Source organism: Talpa occidentalis, unplaced genomic scaffold (assembly GCF_014898055.3).
Source record: "Talpa occidentalis isolate TD23 unplaced genomic scaffold, MPIMG_talOcc4v2.1 talOcc4.9, whole genome shotgun sequence".
NCBI classification, from domain to species: Eukaryota; Metazoa; Chordata; class Mammalia; order Eulipotyphla; family Talpidae; genus Talpa; species Talpa occidentalis.
Genome location: NW_023605305.1, coordinates 5,755,479 through 5,768,760, shown reverse-complemented (window position 1 = coordinate 5,768,760; position 13,282 = coordinate 5,755,479). Strand labels below are relative to the sequence as shown.

The following is a 13,282-nucleotide window of genomic DNA, read 5'->3' as shown; positions in this document are numbered from 1 at the left end:
TTCCAGAATTGGCACAATGCTGCACTTGACTTGTTAGCTGCCAGCCTCCATGAGACTGTGTCCCCAGGACCAGCACAGTGCTGGCATGCAGTTGGTGCTCAATGTTTATAAAGTGAATGAACACAGCAAATCAGCTGATCCAGCCTCAATGGGTAAATGAATGTGGGGCCCTGGCCAGAACACAGACCTTTCCCCCCAACTTCTGACAGTCAGGACCCCTGAGATGCAGAGTGCAGTCACTTGCTAAGTATCAGGGGCAATTATTTCAGGCCAGGCTCTAGGTAGCGCCTGCATATAGTTGGTAAATACAGTCATCTCTCCTATCTCCTCGGCCTAGAGGCGGGAACAGTAAAGAAGTTTTTGAATAAATTATGTATGTTGAGAGTGTGGCTTGGAGAGGGAGTGTCGTGTGGATTCATTCATTCATTCATTCATTCAGCAGGTGTTACGGAACACCTGCCAAAGGCCAGACCCAGCACAAGGTCTAGGTCACTGTACTGAGCGATGGTCAAGGTGCCACCACAGGAGGCCCATGGGCCCTTGGGAGAGACAGGTAACACAGAAGGTAAGCAGAATCCAGGTATGATGGGGGTCAGAGAGAGAGCAGCGGGGTGATGTATGGAGACCAGGAGTGGCTACTGCAGGTGGGTAGAGGGACATCTGGGTAGAGATCTGATTCCTGAAAGGAAGTCAAACACACAGGAACTGGGGAAAAGCAAGGTAGGCAGGCGGAGGGCAATTGCAAAGGCCCTGCAGTGGGAATGGCCTGGCATGCTTGAAGAGCAGTGAGAAGGTGCTGGTGCCTCCCTCAGAGCCATCAAGAGGGACAGCAGAGAGGGGTGCAGATGGTGGGCCTGCCGGCTTTGCCTGTGTTCTCTACCTCCCAGTCTGGGGCAGAGAAATGTCTGCCCTTCAACAGGTGAATAGATAGAGAAACTGTGGAGCACGCACTCGGTGGAATATTACGCAGCTGTAAAGAAAAAGAAACGGTGGCCCTTGGGACAGAGTGGATAGACCTCGAAGTGATGCTAAATGAAACCAGTCAAAAAATGCAATATTTCAGATGGTTTCACTCATCTGCAGAATATAAATACCCAAAACCAATTACACTCAAACAACAGAAGGAATAAAACTTGAACTTGGCAAAAAGAAGACAATGGTTACCAGAGGGGTAGGAGACAGCGGGAAGGGGTGGGGGGGAGACAGATGGGATATGGGCACAGGTGGTTTGGTAGAGGGGGAAAAACACTTCAGAAATATGCATTAAAAATATGCATAAAAATATGCAAAAAAAAGGTCTGAGCAGATAAGTGTAAATGAATGCGTTTCTTAAAGAGGCCTACTGTCATGTCCACGCTCATTGTGTTAGTGCGTGTATGTGTGTGAGTAAGCTGTGTTAGTGTGTGTGAATGTCTATGTGTGAATATATGTGAGTGTGCATGTGTGAGTGTATATGTGAGTGTGTGAGAGTCTGCAAATGTGTGTATGAAAGTGTGTGAGTGTGGGGCGGGGGGGGGGCAGGCCGTATGGAAGAGGACACACAGGGGGCCGGGGTGGGCTTATCTGCCAGGCTCTGTACCGGGTGTGCTGCTGCTCCTTGGCGGCCGCGTAGAAGCTGAAGTCGAGCTTCCAGCCCCGCTTGGCGTCGCAGGCCAAGGTCGTCACCATCCACTTGCGGGAGGGGCGCGCCGCCTGGAGCAGCCCTACTGTAGACATACAAGCGGTCAGCTTCTTGGTGAAGTTACCAAAAGGCGCTCTATACACCTAAGCAGTGGATCGACAGAGACAAGACATGTGACTCCGGGAGGCTGCTTCGGCCTGGGCCTCGCCTGTCCCACCCTGTCCCAGCCCCCAGGATGGGGGAGCCCTGGGCAGAGACTCAGGAGGCCTGGGTTCGAGTTTGAAAAGTGGGCGAAACCTTCCCTCTCTCCCTGAGCCTCAGTCCTTCCTTCCACTGAGCAGTCAGGCAGGGCGGCCCCGAGCAGGGCCTGGACACAGGCGGGCAGGCCGGGCACTGTGCCTGCCCTCACAGAGCTGCCAGTGATGATGGCTTCTGACTCTACTACGGGCTGCGAGACAATCAATCAGGACACCCAGATCTGAGTGACGGCCAGGGGCAGGAGGTCCATCCGGAGGCCTGCCGTGGAGGGAAGGACAGGCCCGAAGCCAGAAGCAAAGCCTCCAGGCGGGGAACAGCAGGCAGCACCTCAGAGGCCTTACCTTTAAAACGAAATCTAAATCCTGAACAAATCCTGACTCATGAAACTATCACCCTTGCCACATGTTAAAGAACACAAATGATGCCCAGCAAGAAAAACCTGGAGGCCTGGGGTGACCCCAGGAGGCTCTTTTCTGGGGTGCTGGAGCAGCTGCCCAAAGTAACAAGGCAGAGCCTCGAATAATGCCATTTTTTGGTGATGTTGATGAAAAGAAAACAATCCCAGCCCAAGTTGATGAAAGGACTTTTTTGAGGACCTGCTTTTGTCACATGTCGGTTTGCTTAAGTCACAGTCTCCAAACACCTCACGGCACGCTGAGGACTCCCTGTGCCCTGCAGCTTCCACCGACCGTGCTCTCACTACACCCTAGACGCTACCCCGTGGCCTTACCTCATGCACTGAAACCACCTGAGCCGGGAATTTTCAAACCCGTTTCACAGATGAGGAAACTGAGGCTCACAGAGATGAAGGCCTCGGCCCAGATACCCAGAGGTTACAAATGGCAGCCCAGACTCGAACCCAGTCCTGGCTGACTCGAAGCCCATCTCTTACCATGCACAGGCCCCTGCCATGGCCTGCTGGCGGGAGGGAGGGGTCCTCACCTGCCTGTGGCAGCTCCAGCCTCATGGGCCCTGCCCCCCACCTTCATGGCCAGTGCCCACTGGTGTGCCCCTGAGGGCCCTCTCCTGGGGCTCACCTGGAAGGAGGGCAGGTCCCCATCCCCGGGAGACACGATCTGCCAAGGGGCGGGCAGGCTGGCATTGAGGGAGAACCTGTAGACAGCCGGGTGGCCTTTATTCTTCACCTTGGAGACGTACACAGTGCCAGGGCCATCTGGGGGACAAAGGAGGGGTGGGGGGGGTGGAGGAGGGGCTGGCCGACCCCGACTGTTCCTCCTGACCCTGCAGCAGCCACCCTCTGCTCTGCTGCCTGAGGGGCCGAGCCCTGACCTAGGGCTCATTTCTGAATGTTGACTATCCATTTCTCCCGCCAGGGCGTGGCAGTGAGGGAGGGCTGTGGGTGGTGGCAGACACCAGGGTGGGTGGCTGATGGGTGGAGGGGGAGATGGTGGGGGGCCCTTCTGTTTGCAGTACGGTGGAGGGAGTTACAGCAACGGCAGAAGTCGTGTTGACATGGAGGAGTAGCGGCAGTGATGTCAATGATGGGGAGCACTGTACAAATGGGGTTGCTGGTGATGACTGTGGTGGGCACAGGGAGGGAACCTGGTCTGGGTGACAAGAACACACAGAACCACTTTCGGTGGTGGCAGTGGGGGCGCGGGGGGCTGTGCACATGTCCCTGCATCCCACCTCTGATGGCGGCCCAGCAGGGATTGGCCAGGATGCCCTGCCCTCCTGCACACACAAGATGGATTGGGGGCCAGGTGGATTCCTGGGGCACCACAGGCCAGGAGGGGTCCTACAGTTCTGACTGGGGAGTTGGCAGCACCCTGTGTTTACCACCCACCTTCAAGCCCCGCAAGTGAGCCAAGAACACAGGCTGTTGTTCACTCAGGAACACCAAGACAGGGCTGTTCTCCCTTCAGGGCCCCAGCCCCTCACACCAGATCACCTGACCCCCAACCCCAGCCAGACCACACACTCCACTGACCCTGCAGGATGGCCTCAGGCCGGCTGGCCCAGGGAACCCCTGAGCCCCGCTTCTTCTTCTCCAGGGACGTCCGGATGTTGCTCTGCAGGCTGTGGGGCTTCTCCTGGAACAGACCTGCCCCCACCCCGTGCAGAGTCAGAATGGCAGGTGGGGGGCAGAGGCTGGGGTCTCTGACGCTCCCAGGGACAAGGGCACCCCTGAGGCCTCAGCTTGGGGGGTGTCAAGGGTATGAAAGAACTAGATGGAACTGAAAAATCACATACTGGATCACAGGGCTCTTTAGACAAAAGAAAGGCCCCACCTGGAGGAAGCAGCCTGCCGCTCCCTCCTCTGTCACACGGGCTGGCACGGGGCCTCCAGCACACTGGCTGCGGGACGGACCGGGCCACTGCAGCACCGCACCTGCTCAGCAGCGTGTCGGGTCCACGATGAAGGCTCAATGAACAGCAGCCACTGGACATGGACCAGGGGACCCCGCCCTTCACCCCAAGCGTGGTGGGTTAGTTTTTCATTTTGTGTTTTCTTAAATGAAAACAACTTTATACCTTCAAAAATTTCATCCTCAAGCAATGCCAGGGATCGTTATTGCTCCCATTTGACAGAGAAGCAAGCAGTGGGCAGGGAGGTTGCACGGCCTGCCCAGGAAGTGACATCACCCCGTGAGGATCTGGTCTTAGGCCCTAAAGTCAAAGCACCCCATGAAATGAAGGGGTCCCTTCACCAGGCAGTGCAGAGTAAGAAGAGATGCAAGTGGCTGAAGACTGGACACTGCCTGGGGTCCTGGCTTTCCTCCAGATGTTCGCAGGAAATTGGGGGCCATCCCAAGTTTGTCCATCTGTGAAATGGGCCCCGAGGGATGGCAGACGACCAGGAGCAGCAAAAATAATGGAAGAGAGTTCTCAGGCCCGGCGGGCAGGGAGGGGAGCTGCCTCTTATTTAGGAGGGGCTCTTCGGGCACCTCTCTGAGCTGTAGTCAACTATCATGCATTTGGCTAATGCCATTACCAAGGGGAAGGCCAGGTTAATTTGAGCACTGCCCTAATTAAATGAAGGCAATTACAGTAGTTGGTGGATCTCCCAGGACAGGAGACACTTGCCGAGCCCTCATTGGGTTTCTAACTGCCCAGGCAAAGTGGGATGACCTTGGTCACTTCTCCTGCTCCCACCTTTGACCTCCAGTGGCCTTCACCCCTGTGAAAGAGGGGCCTGGACCAGATTAGCTCTAAGGCAAGGAGAGGTCTTTATCTGACCTTGCTTACCCCACTCTGTCACCAAGTCCTGTGGGTTCCACCTAAAAATTTCTTCACCCGTGGTCACTATTGGCACACTGGCCCAGGCCTCTCTGTCCCTCCTCTTGCAGGCAGTTTCTACTCTGGTCCTCTACTCCACCTCCACAGTCCCTCAGGGGCTCATTCATGGCCCTTCTCTGCTTAAAACCCCCCACCAGCTTCCACTGACAAGTGCAATGAAACCTGGATCCTCACTGCAGCCCATCAGACCCACCCAGCCCTCCTGGCAGATGCGGGTCCTGCAACCAACACTCAACCTCAGACCTGGTCTTGCCCACTGCTGGGGCTTCTCTCTGCCTAGATCCTTTCCTCCAACTCCCAGCCAGGCTAATCCCATCCCATCTCCTCTCCCAGCCAGCCTAACCCCTTCTTATTTTTAGTTTCAGCCTAGATAATGCCCCCTCCAGGTAGCCTTCCATGATGCTGAGCTCCCCAGAGGCCCTGTCCACCCTCATCACAGCTCAGATCGATTAAAATGGCCTGTCTCCCTCCCTACCCTGCAGTGGCCTGTGAATTCCTGAGCTCAGGAAGACTGTCCCTCCTGCCCACTGTGGTCTCCAATGCCAGCACCCTGGCACTCTTAGGTACTTGGATGAAATATGTAAACACTGAGTTATGATTTGCTGAGGCCCCGCAGTGATGGGGAGACCAGATCTGGCCACTCTCAGGCCAGCTGTCTTGAGACTTGGGATCCAAAGAAGGTAGGGGACACTGGCTGGAAACCCTCACCTGAACAGGTGATGCAGGAGATGCCCTCGGCGCTCAGGTTGTATTTGAGGTCGAGAAGCACCTGGATGTTGGTATCAGGCCGGAAGAGCAGGGGCGCCCGGCTGGCGGGGCGGAGCCGGCTGGCAAACACCAGGGACAGGATGAGGATGGTGACAAAGAGCCCTGCGAGTGAAGGACACCACACAGCTGGGTGGGGCCCAGGCAGCACTTTCACAGTCCCCGGGGGCCTCCAGAACCCTGGAAAGAGCTACTCCCTCTTCATGGGGCAGGGGCCCCAAGTGAGGGAGTAGGGGTCCAGTTGCCAGCCTGTGGGTCAGGGTTGCTAGGGACCCGTCCTCCAGGGGTCAGTTACGAACTCCCACTCCTGGACAAGAACCAAGCACTGTCTTAGGAAACCTAACAGTTTACAGAGCCCTGGTGCACCCACCTGATTAACTGTCCATGATGACGACGACAGCACTGAGCACTCGCTGCACGCTGTGTCCCGGGCTAAGTTTACATGCGCCCTGGCATTCTTTACAACTGCCTTATTACACAGACCCCGCTCTTACCCTCAACTGTGTGAGGAAACTGAGGCACTGACTGGCCAACACAGAGAAGGCCACACAGCACAGGGCAGAATTAGGATCCCACTCAGCCAAGTCGGTCTAATGCCAGAGCCCAGGTGTCCCCGCTTTGTCTACCCCAGCTCGATGGCATACAGTAGGTGCTCAAAAGTAATAGCGTCCGCAGGACCAGCTTCATTCTCCATGGAAGCTGGTGCGGCTTAGCGTGAGGGAAGGCCGCCCAGGTTTCTGACCTCTGGTTCATTTGCAGGGAGACGGGGCAGGCTCCCAATGCCTATTCTTTGGGGGCGTCTATCCCCCACACTCAGGCACTGGGGAGAGGTGAGGCAGAGAAGTGGGAAGGCAGGGAGTCCACTTACCCATAATCACCCAGCGGCTCTTGACAGCTGACCACAGGGCCCAGTGGTGCAGCAGCTCCTGCAGCTGAGCAATGAGCTGCCCACGGCTGCCCCGGTCCGGGGTGGGCTGCAGGCCCTCGGGGGGCACAGACACCAGGGACACATCCCCCAGCTCCAGCGACACTGGCAGGGCAGAGAGGCGGCCCGTCAGGGGCCTGGCCCACACCTGGCTTGAAGCCCACCCTCATCTCCACTCCCTCCGGGCAAGCCCGAACGCCCTCTCACCCAGGCCCTGCCTCAGCACCAGCCTGTTCAAAAACCAGTTTGTTGAGGGCCACCGCCCCTGGCGTAGGCAACCCCCAGGTCTCACCAGGGCCGACTCTCACCTGGGTCCTCCTCCACGTCCAACAGAGGGATGTCATCGTCCAGGTAAGGCATGGGCCCCTGAGCGGGGATGCCCATGGCCCGCTCAGGAGCGGCAAACACGTCCCCGGGGAAGTGCAGGGAGCTCTTGCGGCCACACTTCTGGTGGCAGCTATGGAGAGAGCGGGGAGAAGGGTGAGGCCCGAGGGTCCCAGATGATCAGGGAGGGTCCTCAGGTGTCACACAGCTGCCGGCACCTCCCATGCCTGTCCCCCACAGGACGTTGTCATGGGCTTCCAGGAGCCCTCTCCCTGAGGGCCCTCGGTGCCACGCTTCCTCTGCGTGACAGATGGTGACAGTCGTTGTTACCCAGGAAGGGGGGGAAGCACAGCCACCCACACTTGGGGTGACCCAGGCAGGGAATCGTGCTCTGTGCCGTGCGGCCCCCAGGCTCCGAGAGAAGAGGGGGAGCAGGACAGGTTTGAGGGTGCAGTTGGTGCATCTGAGGCCTCGGCTGAAGCGAATGGGGGCAGATGAGGCTCGCCCTGTGGGTGGGAACAAGACTGATACACGCAGAGGCTGTAATGAGTGCTGTGGGCAGGGGGAGAGCTGTTAGCTCCATTTGACAGAACAGGAAGCTGAGTCACCAGGAGTTACGTGACCCGTCCGAGGTTCCAGAGCTGCCAAACAGTGGCCAGCGTCCAGCCTGCGAGTGGGGGCGGTGTGAGGCTTATTTGGTTTCTCTGCAGACACTTTGCTTCTGTGGCATAAAACTGTCACAGAAACAGTGAAATCAGAATGTCTCGGTCAGAGCATCCTCGTGCAGTGCCCACCCCGCACCACCACTCATGGCAGCCCTGACGGGAGGGCGTGAGAGGAGAGCTGCACTGTCCTTTCTGGCCCAGGTGTGAGCTCCTTGTTGGGCTCATGTCTTCCTTCAGACCCTCCTCCACTCTCCAAAGTCAGGTGGACATCACAGACCTGACATTCCTGTCTTTGTGGCCTGGAGGGCCTCGACCATGCCTCAGTACTCCCCACCCAAAGAGCCCCCCAGGCTCCTCTCTCCCCGCCCTCCCCGGCCACTCTGCCCACAGCCCCAGCCCCCTGACCTCCAGCGCAACTGCGCACTAGCCCGTCCATTCTGCATGTGGCCCACGGGATCTAAATATTGTTTCTCCACTGAGATGAACACCTGGAGGACATTAACACGGCAGCCACAACCATGGGATCAGTGCCAGATTTTGGGGGGGTTAAATCTCAGCTCTACTGTGTACTACATGGGCAACCTTAAGACAGTTGCCCAATCTCCCCAAGTCCAGTTCCTCACCTCTAAAATGGACCAAATAAGAGGACCCAGCTCCCAGGGCCCTTGTGGGGGAGCAGGAAGATCATGCCCAAAAACACTCTGTCCACTTCCCGGCACAAATGGTATCTGCCAGGTGAGATTCTCTTCTCCTCTAATCTGAGTTGTACCTGGCATAGGACTGGGCAAACAGAAGGTGCTCAGTAGAGAATCACAAGGCTTTTGGAAGAGAGGGGGCTGAGCTGAGTACCCCAAGGGTGTGTGACAGACATTTGTGAGAGGACGGCCCCTCCACCCACCTGCCAGCTCACCTGGTCTGGCAGGTGCTCTCCAGCGGCGCCATGTAAAGGCTCCAGAGGCCCAGGGCAGCAGGCATGGTGAAGAGCACGGCCAGCCAGCAGCACGACACGATGAGGGACATGAACAGGCCGAAGTCATGGACAGCTGGGATCTGGTGAGGGAGAGGCAGGTGGGGGCTGGTGAGGCCTGGAGCCGGAGGAGCCCAGGGACTCCACGGCAAGGCACTCAGGACCCCAGGCCCCTTCCAGCCTGGACAGGATGAGGCCCAGGTGGCCAGAACGGCAGCCACCAGCCTGAGAGGACATCAGGGGCAAGGGCTGGAGCCCAGGGGCACCACAGGCAGGGAAGCTGGAGTGGAGGCTCTTGTCTAAACTATAGCCAACTGCCCGGGCCGGGGCCTGGCACAGGGCAAGTGCTCCATCTGTCACCATACAAATGACAGACGTCGGGAGAAGACCCCTCACGACAGGCCATGTGTTGGTAAGGGGGTGGGAGAGAACACTCCTCATGACAAGACAGGGAGGCTGGGGCCCGAAGCAATGGGTGTTCTCTGGAAGCATCCTGGGGCCTGCATGGGCATGTGGCATCAGTAGGCACCTGAATCAATCAGCAGACAGACCTTCAGATAGTGTTTCGGAAACACTTCCACAACCATCTCCTCATTTCAGTAACTGAATAATCCAGACATGTAGGAGATGAGGTTCAGAGAGGTCGAACCACCTGGCTAAGATCACCCCAGTAAAGGGTCAGAGGGGGGATCTGAATCCTAGCACTGCCTACTTTCTGGATGTGGGTCTCTAGGAAGACCCGGATAATCCCAAGGCACCTGGTGGTTTTTCTCAAAGACTCAGGCCTGCTCACTACCTTCCAGGTTCTGTCAGCAAGGACCTGGCCCAGACTCACCCATCCTCCCGAGCCCAGCGGAGAGGTCGGAAAAAGCCTGGGCCAGTGAAAGGAAAGTGTGAGAGGTGACTGCAGTGTGAAGCCAGCGGGTGGAAAGAGCACTGAACCCAGAGTCAGGAGGTCTGGTCATCTCACCACTCACCAGCTGTGTGACCCTGGGGAAGTCACTTAACCTCTCTGGGCCTCAGTTTCTGGATCAGGAAAATAGGGATGATGACTATACTTTTATCTAAGTCTGGCACAGGGAATAATGTGAAAGAGTTTTGCAAACTGCCAAATGCCCTTTCGGGCAGAGGTTGGATTATATTAATGAGTATCAATAATAAATATTGTTTATATTATTATAACATTCCCGATTAAGTTCCCGCTTATGCTGGGATCCACTTATTTAGACTCTATGGACACTACAGGTGCTTGGAGGCAAAGGCTGAATGGCCACAGAGAAGGGACAGGTGGGAACAGCACAGGCTGGGGACTGGCGTGTGTGGGAGTAATGTTGGGAGGGGTGGGGGGGCAGGTCAGGGCTGGGGAAGGGGTGGTCTCCCACCTGGGAAAAGACGTTAGCTGCGTAGGCAGCAGCGGTGGTGAGGGAGGTGAAGAAGGTGGCCTTGCCTGCCGTCTGGATGGTGTGGATCATCCGCAGCTGTGGGTCTTCCAGGTGGGTGGCCTGGCGGTAGGTGTTGATGAACACAAAGACATCGTCCACACCTACGGAAGCAGTCGGGGGGCAGCAGGATCACTCTGCTGTCTCCAGGATCAGGCCCAACCTGGGCCCCCTAGACCAGCCCTGAAGGGCCCCCGGAGAGGTCAGGCTCTGGACAGTCCTGTTTCTCAGCCTGGAGTTTGGAAATACCCATGAGACTCTGGATCTACTCACCAAGAATCCAAGCTTTACAACCCCATCCCCCGAAACTAGGCCCTTTCCTCTGAATCTTAGCCTCCTACACACCTTTTCCACCTCCACCTGGCATACTTGCCTGCCCCTCCCACCTGCAAGGGCCCCACCCACCACTCTACCCTCCAAGGCTCCAAGGTCTGAGAGGGAACATTCTGGAAGCCAGGCTTTGCATCCTGGGAGAAGATTCATTGGGGTCAGAGTTTCCAAGTGGGAGGCCCATTACTGGGGCAGCAGAGACAACTCACCAATGCCCACTATCACGAAGGCAGCCACCCCATTGAGGATACCCAAATACTGGATGCCAAAGACCACATGGTACAGGAAGAGCGCCACCAGGCAGCTGAGGCCGATGCTGGCAATCCCGAAGAAGGACAGGAATACTGGGCAAGGCAAGAGAGCAGGGGATAAGGTGGGGATGGGGGGGGTAACACCTCGTATATCATACCCCCTAGTGTTCCTAACTCAGCGAGGTCCTGCCTAACACCAGCACCCTCTTTGTCTCCCTGTTGGAGTGCCCTTCACCACCCTGTCTGTTCTAGCACAGTCCCCATCCTAAGAGGAAGAGCCAGGCAGGAGCCCTGATCTTTACAGAACTTCCCTCAGTGTTAACAGGGAATAATAAACATGTTTAACATCTTTTACCCCAGTAGAGAGAGATTCCATCGGGGCAGGAAGTGCATCTCTGATATTTGCCCCTGGATCCCTGGCATCTTAGAGCATCTGGCAGTAAATTGGCACTGAATTAATATCTGTTACATGAATTAGTCTTTTCCATTTTTGAAGGTATTACCAATCTTTTGTTCATTTGGGCATTTTAGAGCAGTAAGAAGCAGCTGGAGTACATGGGAAGGTGGGAGCGGCAAAGTGAACTAGGGGACAAAGGGAAGCTGACCTGGAACTATATAAAAGGCTACAGAGTAATCCATAGTGGGGGTCCAATACATAGACTCCCCAAAACAAGGTTATCAGCAGAGAAAGATGGCCAAGAAACAAAAGGTTAAAACTGTGTGAGATCCTGGAGTTGGGGCCCTTGGGTGTGCCCGACCTGCCATTGGAGGTGCCTGGAGTTGGAAGGTGATTTCTGAGCATCCCACCCACAACAACCCTGACATGGTGGACCCAAGTCTGCTGACAGTCACAGGAGGGAAGGGTTTGGCCAGACAGAGCACGCTGAGGAAAGAAGGGGCTGGCTCTATGCCAGGCTTTGGAGACGCCCTACCTGAGCAGGAGGTGAGGATGTAGACGAGGGCAGCGATGCAGCTGCTGCTGATGAAGGCCAGGAGCATGTCATTATTGAAGGTTCTACGCACCTCGTAATCAAAGAGGTCTGTCCCCCCATAGAGAACCTGCACTTTGCTGGGGGAAGGAAGGCCATGGAGAGAGGGAAGAGAGAAGTGAGTTAGAGATGGCTGTGAACACCTCTAGGTGGACCAGGGACTATCCACCTCACCAGTGGTGCTTTACGTGGGCTGTACATTAAAATCATTCAAGTTCTTCCAAACACCCTGAGGTCCAGATCATACTCTGAGTCAGAATTTCTGGGGTGGGACTGAATCATCAGTGTGGTTCAAGTTTATGGCCAAGGCTGAGACCTACTCTGTAACGATGATAATCAGTTATAGTCAGTTCTATGTCACCCCCTCAATTCTCAATTATTCACAGCAAATTTTTAATTTCATTTAAGCTTCCAGATTTTCAGTTTTACACAGTTACGTGGTGCTTAACACAAGTTATTCTTAATAAGAAAAACAAAACCAGGCTGTACAAATTGAGTTTTAAAATACAAACAGAAGTGACATCTGCTCTGGCCTAGATGGAGTAACAAGAAGAAATCCCAACTTAGCCTTGCAGTGAAACTAACAAAAAAAAAAAGAGAAAATATTTTAACAAAGATTCTGGAAATAGGATAAGAAAGAATGATGACTGATGAGAGACGGAAAACAAAATCGGTCCTGTGGTTACCCTAACTTACTGCCGTGAAAGTGTTTCCAGGCATCAAAATCTAAAACAAAGGTTTTTGGACTCCTCAAAGGAGGATGAAAAATCTTCAAATTGTATAAAAACCATAAATCCACTGATATACTGATCACTGAAGCTTGAGTGATGAATTCCAAGCACTTAAACCTAAGAATGAAATTACAATAATGCACATCACAAATTGCTCAAAGCCAATGACCAAGAGAAAACCTTAGAGGCAGCCTGAGAAAAAAAGAGACATCACACACACAAGAACAAAAATAAGGGTGACAGCAGACTTCTCATTGGGAAAAAAATGCAAGTGAGGATAGTGGAATAACAGCCTTTTCCCACTGGGGGGAAAGTCAACCCAGAATTCTACGCCTAGCATAAATATATTTCAAAAACAATATGAAATAAAGGCCTTTCAAATATACAAACATTTGAAAATATACTTTTCAAATATACTGGAGTATTGATCTCCAGTACATCTGCACTACAGAGGTGTTAAAGAAAGTCCTTTAGGTAGAAGGAAAGTGAGAGGAGATGGAAATATAGATCAACACAAAGGAATAAAAAGAATTGGAAATGGTAACAACATGAATATACAAAATTTTCCTATTACTTATTTTTTATTACTTATTACTTAAGTTTGAAAGATAGTGGATGATTTAAAGAAGAGCAGTAACAATGTAGATATGAAAATAAAATGTATGATAACAATAGTCTAAAGACCAGGAGGAGAGAAAGGACAGCACAGTACTTATAAGGCTCTAGTATTATGCAGGAAGTGGTATGATATCCTTG

General features: G+C 54.3%; 1 protein-coding gene across 1 annotated transcript in view; it reads right to left on the bottom strand.

Annotated features, from left to right (window-relative positions):
- Positions 1-13,282, bottom strand: part of DISP3 (dispatched RND transporter family member 3) — a 30,800-nt gene that overhangs the window by 7,815 nt on the left and 9,703 nt on the right. The window contains exons 3-12 of the mRNA XM_037500269.2: positions 11,739-11,875; positions 10,765-10,899; positions 10,169-10,329; positions 8,730-8,869; positions 7,139-7,287; positions 6,774-6,935; positions 5,849-6,010; positions 3,831-3,944; positions 2,917-3,053; positions 1,580-1,764 (exon numbers count right to left, since the gene is read on the bottom strand). Of these exons, the coding sequence (XP_037356166.1) occupies positions 1,580-1,764; positions 2,917-3,053; positions 3,831-3,944; positions 5,849-6,010; positions 6,774-6,935; positions 7,139-7,287; positions 8,730-8,869; positions 10,169-10,329; positions 10,765-10,899; positions 11,739-11,875 (1,482 nt within the window). The remainder of the gene's footprint in view (positions 1-1,579; positions 1,765-2,916; positions 3,054-3,830; positions 3,945-5,848; positions 6,011-6,773; positions 6,936-7,138; positions 7,288-8,729; positions 8,870-10,168; positions 10,330-10,764; positions 10,900-11,738; positions 11,876-13,282) is intronic.